At 40.3% G+C, this 13135-nt stretch overlaps 1 protein-coding gene across 3 annotated transcripts; it reads left to right on the top strand.

Annotated features, from left to right (window-relative positions):
- The first annotated feature begins 4701 nt into the window (after window positions 1–4701).
- LOC147632085 (putative histone chaperone ASF1A) lies at window positions 4702–10217 on the top strand. 3 transcript variants are annotated; one of them, XM_086808660.1, is made up of 4 exons: window positions 4702–5011; window positions 5113–5190; window positions 6625–6740; window positions 9279–10217. In XM_086808660.1, exons 2-4 carry the CDS (start codon window positions 5130–5132, stop codon window positions 9636–9638), a joined length of 537 nt encoding a protein of 178 aa, XP_086664786.1. In that variant the 5' UTR covers window positions 4702–5011; window positions 5113–5129; the 3' UTR covers window positions 9639–10217. The 3 variants fall into 3 exon arrangements, with proteins under 3 accessions (XP_086664786.1, XP_086664788.1, XP_086664785.1); XM_086808662.1 differs by lacking the exon at window positions 6625–6740; XM_086808659.1 differs by having other exon boundaries at window positions 4702–5190.
- Window positions 10218–13135: the final 2918 nt, after the last annotated feature.

Raw genomic sequence — 13135 nt, 5'->3', positions numbered from 1 at the left:
CCACTAACTATTGAAAGAAGGAGTCGACAAACTATGCACAAGATGATTAGATATTCATTGTGTACTATAGTTATGATCCTTCTATCCATGATGTATGCATGTAAGTGACAAATCAGCATGTTTGGTACTTTGATAGTGGTGCTAGCAAACACATTATTTCTTAGCATGATCTATTTTCTTTACTTGAGTCCGCTCCTCGAGGAGGAATAGTCACATGTGCAAACAACTCCTCATATCCAATAAAAGGTGTTGGTAAGGCTGTTCTCACTGCTTTGCAACAAATGGTGGACAATCACTCTCTCAGAAGTCTTGTTTGCGGTGCTAGTTATCAAAAAGAGCTTATTGCTATCAGTCTTTGGCATTGCCACGACTAGTGGTCAGATTTATTGATAATAGGTGTATAGTTCATGAGACCGAAGTAATAGAGACATCACAGTGGTATCTGATACTCTAATACATGGGCTTTACATGTTGGACATGTATGAGAGATTGGCACATAATGCTTGTTTAGTTATTACTACCACACGTGCTATGAGTGACGCGGAGCTATGGCATCCACGTTTTAGTCACTTTAATTTTGGCACTTTGTTGCGCCTTAAAAGGCAAGAGATGGTGTTAGAGTTGCCAAATCTTAAGGCCCCCATCAAATATGTATGTGAGGGTAGCATTTTAGGTAAGATACAATGAGCATTATTCTTAAAACATTGATTAGTTGGGGCTGTCCATAAATGTATGTGGTCCCATCGATTGGGGGATATCTCTACTTTATGAGATGACTACTCCAAGCACACCTAGGTGTATCTATTAAAGGCAAATACAGAGGTTTTCACATGCTTTAAACAGTTTGTTTCTATGGCTAAAAATGTATGAGCATTATTCTTAAAACATTGATTAGTTAGGGCTGTCCATAAATGTATGTGGTCCCATCGATTGGGGGATATCTCTACTTTATGAGATGACTACTCCAAGCACACCTTTATGAGATGACTACTCCAAGCACACCTAGGTGTATCTATTAAAGGCAAATACAGAGGTTTTCACATGCTTTAAACAGTTTGTTTCTATGGCTAAAAATGTGTCCATGTAAAGTTAGCACCCTTTGTATAGATCAAGGGAGGGAGTATATGTCAAAGGAGCTTCATATGTGTGTGTGTGTGTGTGTGTGTGTGTGTGTGTGTGTAGGCTAAAAGAGGCATAAAACATCAATGCACAATACCTTATACACCTCAACAAAATGGTCTGGCTGAGAGGAAGAGCATATCTCTTATGGAGATGGCACGTTGCATGGTTAAAGGCTAGGATTTACCTCGTCTTGTTTGGTTAGAGGTAGTTATGTGTGCCATTTATGTGTGAAACAGATGCCCCACCAAGGCCTTGTTTATGAAGCTTGGAATGATAGGAATCCCTCTATGGTTCATTTGCATATTTTAGTTATGTCTCTTATGCTATTACGCCTTGTTATGTTGCTTATGCTCTTGCGTCCTGAGCAACAATGCAATAAGTTCGATGATAAGGTGGTAAAATGTATTTTTGTGGGATACAAATCAGAAAGCAAATGGTATAGACTCTACCATTCGACCACAAAGCGGATTTTGGTGAGTAGAGATGTTGTCTTTGTTGAGAACTCAGTTTAGTTCATGCTTTTATGTAAAAAATAGTAAAATGTATTCTCACAGGAAATATTTGATACACTCCTACCTTTTGTATAATGTCGGGTAGCCATATGTCAAGCAAATGAATGCTCCAAAAGGTACTGCAGAAAGCAATCCATAATATTGGCTGAAAATCAGCTTGAATTTAGGACACAGATTAGTCTATTTATCTATGAGGTAATTATGGACAATGTAGTGGGTAAGGAAAGGCCAGCCATACACGCATCCATGAGTATGCCAAAGTGGCTGGTGTAGACATTGGAGAACAACAAATAATCTACTCCTTTACTTAGTAGGACATGTGCAGGATCTCATTATGCATCTTATTCTTTTGTGGATCATGCTCTCATTGCTAGTATATGCAATGAGGAACTTGTTCCCTTTGAGGAAGCACATGAAAGTGATCATTGGTGGATGTAGGCCATGCAAGATGAGTACAACTCAATCCTCAAAATGACACTTGGTATTTAGCATATTTGCCTTACGGTAAAAGGCCATTGGTATGAAGTGCCAGGCTAAAGCATAAATCTGATGGTAGCATTGGATCACTACAAGGCAAGGCTTGCAAAGGGCCATGCTCAAGAGAAGGGCATAGGTTGTGAGATGAGACCTTTGCACCCACCTCTCGTATAACTACGATCAGGTGTATTATTGCATTAGCAGCACATGCTCAAGAGAAGGGCATAGGTTGTGATGAGACCTTTGCACCCACCTCCCGTATAACTACGATCAGGTGTATTATTGCATTAGCAGCACATCTGGTTGGAATGTACATCAGTTGGATATCAAGACTGCCTTCCTAAATGGTGACTTGCATGAGGAGGTTTATGTATCTCAACCTTATGGTTTTATTAATAAGGACCAAGAATCTAAAGTATGCAGGTTAAGAAAAGCTTTATGGTGACGTGCATGAGGAGGTTTATGTATCTCAGCCTTATGGTTTTATTAATGAGGAGCCAGGAATCTAAAGTATGCAGGTTAAGAAAAGATTTACAGTATGAGAAGAAAAAAAAACTTGGTTGCAAATGGTTTTTGCAATAGTAGAACTAAGAGTACCCTCTATGTAAAGAGGAGTAAAGATTGTTTTTTGGTCATCGTTTTATATGTTGATGACATGTTGCTCATAGGCCTTAACGAGGAGAAGATTTCAGCCTTCAAGGTTGAATTACATGTGTCCTTTGAGATGACATATTTGGGCTCATTGTGTTATTATTTTGGCATACAGTTTATGTAGTGTGATAATGGTATTATGATGTTACAATCAAAGTACATATAGAGGCTACTTACACGGTCTAGTCTTGAAGATTGTAAGCTTGTTGTTGCTACACTAGTAGAGAGAGACAGGTGCTAAGCTTAGTCTCTCGATGTATGTGAACCATTTACCATTTGATGTATCACTTTATCAGTAGGATGTTGGATGCCTCATCTGTCTATGTAATACGAGGCCAAACATTCAATTTGGGGTCTCCCAATTGAGCAGGTTTATGCACAGTCTTGAAGTAGGCATTGACAGGCTGCCAATCAAGTATTGAGATACTTGCAGGGGGCACTAAGTCCCTTGGTCCTTTCTATGCTAAGGGGGGTGATGTTCGGTTGCATGTGCTTTCAGTGATTTTGATTTTGGGTTGGATGTTATGACGGACACGCGGGTGTCCACTAGTGGATTTTGCTTTCACCTTGGTGATTCATGTATATCATGGTGACTCAACAAGAAGTAGTTGTCGATAGTGGCCACTTCGAGATGTGAAGCAAAGTATAAGGTAGCTTTTACAATGATTGTGGAGTGAAGCTAAGTATAAGGTAGCTTCTACAATGACTGTGGAGTGTGTATAACTCAGACACTTTTTTGGAAGATCTTGGTGTTGGACATCAGTCCCCCACCTCCATCTTCACTGATAGCTAGAGTGCATTAGCCATTTGCAACAACAAGGAATATAGTGTTTCATGCTCGCACAAAGCACATCGAGATGCATTATCATTATGTTAGGGAGAAGTTGATAAATTAGCCTGGCTTATGTCTCTACACACAACAATGTGGTAGATATGTTTACGAATGCTCTATCATGTGAGAAGTTTATAGCGTTTTGCAAAGTTTGGGCTTATTGCTATTTGGGGTATTTGTAGCCATTTATATGGTAGTGATGTGTGGATCTAGGCTAATAATAGGCCGCATCACTTTTTTCCTCTTTAGGAGGTTTTTTTCCCCAAGAAGGTGGAAGATTTCCATGATGTGAGTGTAAGAGAGACGGGGTTCAAGGAGAGATAGGAAGTTCATTCCATGACAATGAGAGAGAGAGAGAGAGAGAGAGAGAGAGAGAGAGAGAGAGAGAGAGAGAGATGTTGTACAACTCAAATGATATTCTTATTATTGTGATTATGGAACCACCTAAGTACATGCTTTTATAGGCATCAAGCTTATAAAAGCACCCAAATACATGCTTTTATCGGCATCAAGCCGCATCTTTTGGCTTAGATCTTAATAAGGATTGTTCATATCTCATCTTTTGACCTAGATCCTAATAAGGGTTGTTCACACCTCTAGAGGGTGTTCACACCAACTAACTTCGAAATCCCAATACCACCACCTACTTCATAAACATAACTTAACATAGCTTTACTACCTCCTCCCATTTCTTTGACCTTTCCTAATAACCCTCCTCTAGTCACTTTGGAGAGTGCGAGAACTTTTCTTACTATTGAGAACGCATGCAATTGCATCGACTACAACAAAGTTTATGTTTCTAGCCACATAACTATTACCACTCATTGTGACAGGCTTCTAAGAACATCGGGAAGGGGAGCGTGTAAAGCTACTTTGGGGCCCCAATCATATTTATCCATCTTGTATGTAATGTAACTCGATTAAGTCGTGGGCATGAGAAGTAGGCCAAGCATATGAAGATGTAATGCTATTGTAGAGGTTGGGACTATAAAGCCAAGTCAACTTTTCATTCTTTTTTAGAAGCGTGTGGCCTAGTGCGAACACAAGGCCTACTATATAAGTGACTCTTTGAGTTATTGTATGCACTTTTACACATAATGTATAGAGAGCTCTTGGCTAACGAGAGAGAGAGAGAGAGAGAGAGAGTTCATGCATGTGTTGTGCCTCTTCCATTGCTTGTGAGAGAGAGAGAGAGAGAGTTCATGCACCATTGCTTGTGAGTGAGTCATTTAAATAGATTTATGGGAAACTCGTACCTAAGGCGCTTCATGCATTTCTCATTCCCGCCAACATTCGCATGCGGACTTCAAGGCAAACATAACATTACAGTTTAATGTGCAGACGACAGCAGCAGCAGCAGGCGAACTCGAAAATCAAACACAAAGCCCTTGCAAGTCTTCTGCGGAAAAAATTAAGGGTAAGGCCCTTGCAAAACCCTGCGCAGCTTCGACTCTCGCACCTAATTTGGACGACATAGAGGGCGAATCATGAGCGCTGTGAACGTCACCAATGTTGCAGTTTTGGATAACCCTTCCATGTTTCTCAACCCCTTCCAGTTCGAGATCTCCTACGAATGCCTGCTGCCCCTTAACGACGGTGAGTTAACCTAACCCTAATCACAGAACGATCTCGACCGTTGAAAACAAAAACCATTAATTCCTTAAAAAAAGAAAATAAAAAAAGGCATCTTACCTTTGAGACATAGAATAATAGGGTTTTTACTGGCCTTATAGTGATTCTAAATCCGAGCTTAAAATTTATCTAAACTTGGTACACCAGACAATCCAACTAACATGATGTATTAGGGTTTTTTGATTTGCAACACCACATTAGCGAATCAACATAGATAGAGAAGGGACTGCCCTTCTTCACACGCTTCTCACAATGGATACTGGATAATATTGCTCTATTCACACTTGATACCGCTAAGTAATGGACAATAACTTGGGCTCATGATGTCGGGACATTATGTACCAATGTACATGTGATCTATAGGTGCAAGTCTACTACCCTGTGTATTAAGATCATCGAGCTTGGCTTGTTTGCCCAAGCCCATGGCAATCTAAAATAGACAAATTAAATATTGTCAATGCATGTCCTAGAATAGGGGCCAACTATCAATGAGCCCCAAAATAGCCAACCATGTGAAAATAATGTCCTCTCACAAACTAGATATGTTGTCCATGTGTGATACTAAGATCTCATCACATCCTCATATGTTCCATATCATCTAGTCATGTAAAATGGCCTTCCAAGTGTGAACATTATTCATGTGTGCAAAAGTATCCCAATTGCTAATTGCTAGATGCTCTAAAATGATGACTATTTTAAAATTTTTGTGTATCCACATCAATCCACTCATCACTGGGCTGAAGTCCATGACTTGTTGCATCATATCATGTATGTCCCCCCATGTGAATACATGTCATATCACCATGCAAATGCATGTCAAACTTTGCATATCCTAGTTGCCATGTTGTAAACTATTGAAAATTGCCGGGAGGAAGCTGAGCTATAGACCGATCAAATGATGTCATACCCATCATATGACACACAGTAGGCAGTGAGAGCTACCTAGCCATGTCATCACTTCATGTGTTCAGTCATTAGGCCATATCCAATTTTTCAACTAAAGTTGGTGGATGCTGGCTTATTTTTTTCAACAATGGGTGCAATGCCAAATTTTTTCTTCAAAAAAGACTTTTTTTCTCTTTAAAAAGGGATAATTTTTTCCTTACTCTTTTTTTGTGCTACTGAATTTATTTGTATGCCAAGTTCTCTATTTCAGATGTATTTTTGAATAAAAAGAAGATTTTTTTTTTCTTCTGCTGAAGGTACTGTACAGTAATTTCTTTAAATCTCACAGCAAATTAGGTGATAGTATTCTCTGTTTGCAGAAATATTATTGCAAGAAATACCGATTTTTTAAAAAAAAACCTGTGATATTTAGGTTATTTGTTGGAAACTTAGGGAGATTTATTCTTATATTTCCCCCTCCCTTTTTTGAAACCTGAAGATAACTATGTGCAGACTTAGAATGGAAGCTTATATATGTGGGGTCAGCCGAGGATGAAAAGTATGATCAGCTGCTGGAGAGTGTCCTTGTAGGCCCCGTGAATGTCGGGAACTATCGTTTTGTTTTCCAGGTAAGAAGCACATGGCAGTTCTTTGTACTATCAGTCTCTTAAACAGAGAGCTCAATATCTTAGATAAGTTGTTTTTGCACTCGCACAGTGGGCATAATGTATGCTGTCTTGTGGCTCTAGGATCAAAGCTCAAAAGGTGTTTACAATACAGTGTTTTTTTTTGAGGATGGTCTGCATAATGGGTTCTGAGAGCATTTAGCACCCTCTGACAAGCCATGCTTCTTTTTGGAGATTAGTGGTGGAGTTTGTCTGGTTAAAAGTCAAAGGTCCCAACCTACAATCATTTCCTCTCTTTGGGATCTTGACTCTTTAGAGAGTCAGCTGGTCTTCAGAGATAGCCCCTAAGCATTTACGTATAATGTGTTGGATGAAGGGATGGGCTGTTGAAAGTGAGCTTAAGAGAATGGCTGTGGGACTGATGCGCATCCTTTATTGGGTGTCGGGGGTTGGCAGACTGCACGAGGAATAAGCTTGTGTGCTGGTTGTGGTTGTATTTTACCCTTAGTTGACCTTTCTCATGGTAGCCTTTGGGCCTTGTGGTCAAGGCTGTGGCCACCCAAAGTGCCCATGGCCCCCTAATTGGTGGCCAATGGGCTGTTCAGATTTTTCAAAAGGCCATAATCCAAGTCCCCAAAACTAGATGGTGTTGTTAGTACTTTAATTAAGGGTTGGCATGCACTAGGATGACGCCTTTAACTTATGACTTGATGACAGGCACCCAAACAGTGGCCCCATAAGTGCTGGGGATGGCATGACATTATTACAACATACATGAGGGTTACATGGGTGTGCGGGACAGGCATGACATTGCATGTCACTCACTACTGTTTGGTGGTACACTGGTGACTCATCCCTGGACCACATTGAATATGTGTGATGTTTGGCCTCATGGCCTTCCAGTTGTTGGTAAAGTATGTCCATGTGGCATCCAAGTTCGATGATGCACATGCCATCCCCTCCTCCGTATCTAGATGACAATGTTGGCAATGTCATCGTGGATAATCCTCCAACAATGCGAGGCTTTTCTTGTAGAGTCTTGCGTTGGCTTCTTGAGGGTCTCGTGTTTTGAATGTTGATATGGGTTTGTGGTACCACTTTGGAATGGTTGGAGATATCATGTTCTTGTGCTTTGTGATCCATCGAAGTGTGCCTTTTGGCTGCTCCAATGGGTGTCAAAATTGTTGGGATTGAGTGTGTCGGAATGTCCCCAACCTTGGAGCAATGAAACTCTGTTGGGATAGAAGAAGGGGTTTTATAAAACATCTAACCATTAATACAATTAAACACTTAAATTGGCCATAGCCTTAAACATATGCCACTTGATTCCACAAAACTGTAAAAGAGAGACGTACACATTTGACACCGCATAGAGGTCGGAATGGGCCGACACCCCCCCCCCGGGGTATTTTTATTACCTAAGGAGAATAATATCATGTACAAGCTTTGGGGGAGCACACGCTCTAGATTTATTCACATACAACCTTGAATAATTCATATATATCGGGAATGATTCTTCTAGCTTTGTCGTGTTTATTCACCTGTGGTTGCCTATGAGCTCAAGGGGAAGGCTCTACAATGGCAAGAATGAAGAAATGAGGGGGTCAGGGGGCCTTTTTTAGGCAGCTTAAGGGCCCCTACCATAGCTCTCTCTCTCTCTCTCTCTCCTCCTCCCCCCCCCCCCCCCCCCCCGCGCGCGTGTCTGGACCTCCTGGTCCTAGGCAAACACCTTCACCACTTGGGCTACCACCTCATTGGTGGGACCCTACCATAGTTTTCAAACTATCCCAATAAAATGAAAACATCAACCCCCTAAATGTTTTGAAAATGGCAAAAAAGGTAAACAAAACAGATTCGAATTGGCAATGCCATATCATAGGGTTTCATTGTTATGCGCACATGCGTGAGCAGGATCAAGTCATGATGAAAGCACAAGGTTTCAACTTTAGGAAGAGTTGCTGCTGCTTGACCTGCCGGACTGGCTCATGCACCTGTCTGCCCATTTTCTGCTGCTGTCTGTCCGTGGGTGGTTGCTGCCTGTCTATTTGGGATGGGCTGCTGGCACATATCATATGGATATCATTACATAAAAATGGGCAAAAACTCCAGTATGTCAAGAAATGACTTGCAGGATTCACTAGCTATGAAAGGTGGGAATCAGCACATGTTTGGTTGAACCCCTTGAGCAAGGAGATGAAGGCTTGAAAAAAACAGTGAAAAGTCATAGGGCAAGCATGGAAAGATAGAAAAGGAAAAGGGGAGGTTTGGGTTGTAAAGGAGGAAGCTCATGAGAAGGTGACCTCTGCATGGCAACTCAATGGTTCATGAGTAACAAGATAAGACCTCATCAACAGATCTGGTTTTCTCTCTCTCTCTCTCTCTCTCTCTCTCATCCCTGTCAAATAATTGGAGGCCAAAAGAAAGCTCTTCAGCACGGAGGAAAGCTCTTTGTTTTGTTATGTTTCTCTGTATAGAAGCTTTCTCACTCACCATGCTGTCTAAAATTGCTGCTTCATTATTGAACCCGTGTTTGTTTTGTAGGCGGATCCTCCAAAGCCGGACAAGATTCCAGAGGAAGATATTTTGGGAGTGACAGTTCTGCTTCTAACATGTTCTTACATGGGACAAGAGTTCATCAGGGTTGGCTATTATGTTAGCAACGAGTACATAGATGAGCAATTGAGGGAAGAGCCGCCACCTAAGGTCCTAATTGACAAAGTCCAAAGGAACATCTTGTCAGACAAACCCAGAGTCACAAAATTCCCCATAGTTTTTAACCCTCCAAGTGCTGATGTGCCAGTGTTCAATGCTTCAGCAGCTGATAATGCACCTCTTTTCAATTCCCCATCCACTGATGTACCTCAACCAATGGACTTTGAGGATTCAAATCTGATGTGTTGAGGAAAGTAGATGCTTTTGACAAGCAACAGAAAACCTTCCTTTGTTTGGACATGCATGTGTGTATAGTGGTGAGGATCAGGAGCTGCCTAGCTAATGTCTCTTTGAGATCAGAATCAGCATAGAATTTTGAATAGATTGGCATTGATGGTGTCAACCAATTTCAAATCATCCCACCAGTTTGTTTGTAGCGGGAAATGGCCCATTTTAGGTGTATACTAATGATTTTTGGGGGCTCTGTGATGGTATTTAGCCTTGCAGTGTGCCTTTTCAGTCAGTAGAGTTTCCCCTGATAGCTCTTGATCTTTTTGGAGGGCTTGTGTCCAGTGGTTAGCTCACGACCCACCCAGACACCGTCCCTATAAAAAGTTTAGCTTTCTTGTCTATCAATTGACATCATGAGTACATCAAAGACATTGTAGGCTTAGGAAAATGTAAAACAAAAGTTTGCGTGCCATGCAATGTGTAATAAACAGTTCATTGGAAGATGTGCGTGTAAGCCATAGTGGCTAGGATGGGAGAGCATACATAGAGTTGTAATTTGAATTCTTGAAGTTAAGGAGAGGAGAGTTGACACACATGGTTATGGAGTTAAAAGTTACATGCCTACCGTTTTGTGAGGATGTTTGAAGCCCTCAATAGCCTCTAGGTGCCTTGTTTTTGAGATTTAATTTGTATATTTGTGGAGGTGCTCATGTATTTTAGCACCTCTCTCTTGCCGCTGTCTTATTCTCCTATATTTTCGCTTCCTTGCCATGTTTGTCATACAAGGTAAACCATAAAATTTTTATTTGGCAACTTCTAAAAACTTTGGAAGTTTAAAAATTTATCGTTCGTGCGTGCATGTGTGTGTACATATTAGGCTCTTAATCCAATGATTCTTTTTGAGTGTACATATTAGGCTCTTAATCCAATGATTTCTTTAAGTGTACATATTAGGCTCTTAATCTAATCTAGTGATTCCTTTAAGTGTACATATTAGGCTCTTAATCCAGTGCTTCCTTGTACATAGATTGAGTCATTTAGATATCACATCTCTTTTTTTTTTCTTTCTTCTTTTTCTTCTGTCTCTCTCTCTCTCTCTCTCTCTCTCTCGTAATAGAAGATATATTACGAAAATTACTTTACAAATGACGACATGGTCTCAATGTGATGTACTAGCTTTTCTTCACTAATTACTCCAAACCATAGGTGTAGCTTGGAGTACTCTCATCCAATATATACTCGTGCCATTTTTCACCAAATAAGCTGACCGCAAGGAAGAGACTTGCTACAATAATAGCCCTTTTATACGACCTATGTGAGCTATAATATCAACTTTTACATCAAATATGAAGGCATTCTTAATAGACCAAATATGCCACAAACTTGTCCACTTGAAAAAATGAAAGAAAATTGAATGCTCTGGGTTATTTGGCCTATTTGTAATCTTGCAAAAAATTTTAACCTTTTCGGGCCTCTTCTTTGCTATCGGACATCAAATGAAAAGATGCGGTCGATGGAGTTCATACGCGAGAACGAAAATCCTACACCTTCTTTATCACCGGACATGAAATGAAAAGATGTAAGCATGTAGTACAAAACACAATTACCAAAAGAAATCCGTCGCTTTCGTAATAAGTTCTCCAATCATAGGTCTCCAACTAGCATGTGCCATAGGAACACCTTTCCTTGATATGGAATCTTAGACTACCATCCTTATAATATTACTTCTTTCCACCACGCACTACTCTTTGTGATGTTCCATATCCTATTAGCTTTCTCAGTGATCCGGTACTTATCTTTCACCATTATATGGCACACTTGATTTATTGTATGTTGGACAATGTCTTGAGGCTTTCTAAATGCCCAATCTAACCAAAGTTGTCGATCTTCCAATTGAGAATTATCACCAAATGGTGTAATTTCTATCCTCACCTTCTCCCATAACTGTATATATCCATGTGAAACTAAAAAATATTGAGAGATTTTTTGAAAAGACAATAAGTGGTCTCTACATATGACAACAAAGCATCCAGAATTCTCACTAGTCTCAATTGAGCCATTTTATTGAATTTTGGTCGCTCAACAAGGTTGTCAGGTCACTCCAGAAGTCGCAAAGTAGCCAACACCTCATCTGTCATAGAATTCAACTGCAATCGCTAATTTGAAGGCTTCCATTTAATGTGTGCCAACACTTTCTTTCATAAGATCATCAAATGAGAGAGGAGAGGTGAAGCCACTACTCGAACTTGTTGGGAATCATTCACTACATCCCACCATGTATATCAATCTTGGTATTATCATGTACAAGTGCGACCTCCTCTATGAGGGTCTTAGCCGTTACCACTTATGGCTCTTGAGATACACACATATCTTGCAATAAAGGCCATCTCCTAGCGATCATATGTAATCTGACATCTAATTGGGTATCCATCTTTAGAGTAGTAACATGTTCCTAAGATATCCACGTATGTCCTAGCTTATTTCTTACTCTTTTCCATAGCATAAATCGAATTGGCTATTGTATTTGATGTAAAGCTTTGTCCATCCATGGCAATAAAGGCAAGAAAAAAGATATCATGTTAATCATAATGGATTGCGTCACTTTGAGCTGAACATGCATAGGCCAACCCAGAGATTTCCAATACACAAACTTATCATTTATCCTTGTAGAAATCCATGTCAACAAAGCCTGTGAATCAACATCAACTCCAATCGGATAAACCAAGTGGCATGTGATGCATCCCCTTTGTATGACCTGTCCATTCCATCCCAAACCAAGCAAATCGCTCTCGATACAGCTTATTAGAGTATATTTTTGCATATCAATGCATAACCCTGAAGCAAGACCAAAAGTATTTCAAATAGCCATAGCCTTTTGAACATTATCTCTTTGAGCCTTAAGGAACATGAAAGAGTCATCTACTAATGCCTGGTGGTGGCTGACCATCTGCTCTCCGCTTGGAAGTGTAAGCTCGACATCTTCACCTTCCTCTGTTAGCTTATCCAATCGAGATAAGTTTGGATATATAACAATTGTAGGGCTAAGTGGGCATCCATGCCTGATCGATCTTGTCAAATGATTGGGCTCAGTCACCCCACCATTAATCACATAGGACATGCGAGGGCCAAATCCCATAGCCTGCATAAGTGGTGAAAGAAAGGACCAACTAACGTGGTCATAAGCCTTTTCAATATCCAATTGAATCATAAGCACCTCTTGTATAATCAATTCCAATTTGAACATTCAGTATATTATGCAAAATATTTCGACCTTTAATAAATCCGTATTGGCTTGGACGAATCAAAGTAGGAAGAAAACACTGTAACCTGTTGGCCAAGACCTTTGCAAATATCTTATACATGGTCCCCATCAATGTGATTGGTCCCCATTGACGTAGATTAATTGGGGATGGAACTTTAGGCAATAAACGTACAAGCCCAATCTTCTAACTCGTAGGCATGATATGTGTATTCCACACCTCTTGAAAAATAGAAGCGAGAGGGGCTTTCAACTC

Source organism: Cibotium barometz, chromosome 14 (genome assembly GCF_041138505.1).
Source record: "Cibotium barometz isolate CiBa-2024 chromosome 14, ASM4113850v1, whole genome shotgun sequence".
In the NCBI taxonomy this organism is placed as follows: Eukaryota; Viridiplantae; Streptophyta; class Polypodiopsida; order Cyatheales; family Cibotiaceae; genus Cibotium; species Cibotium barometz.
Note: the sequence above shows the minus strand (reverse complement) of the source record. Positions and strands in the feature narration are given on the sequence as shown.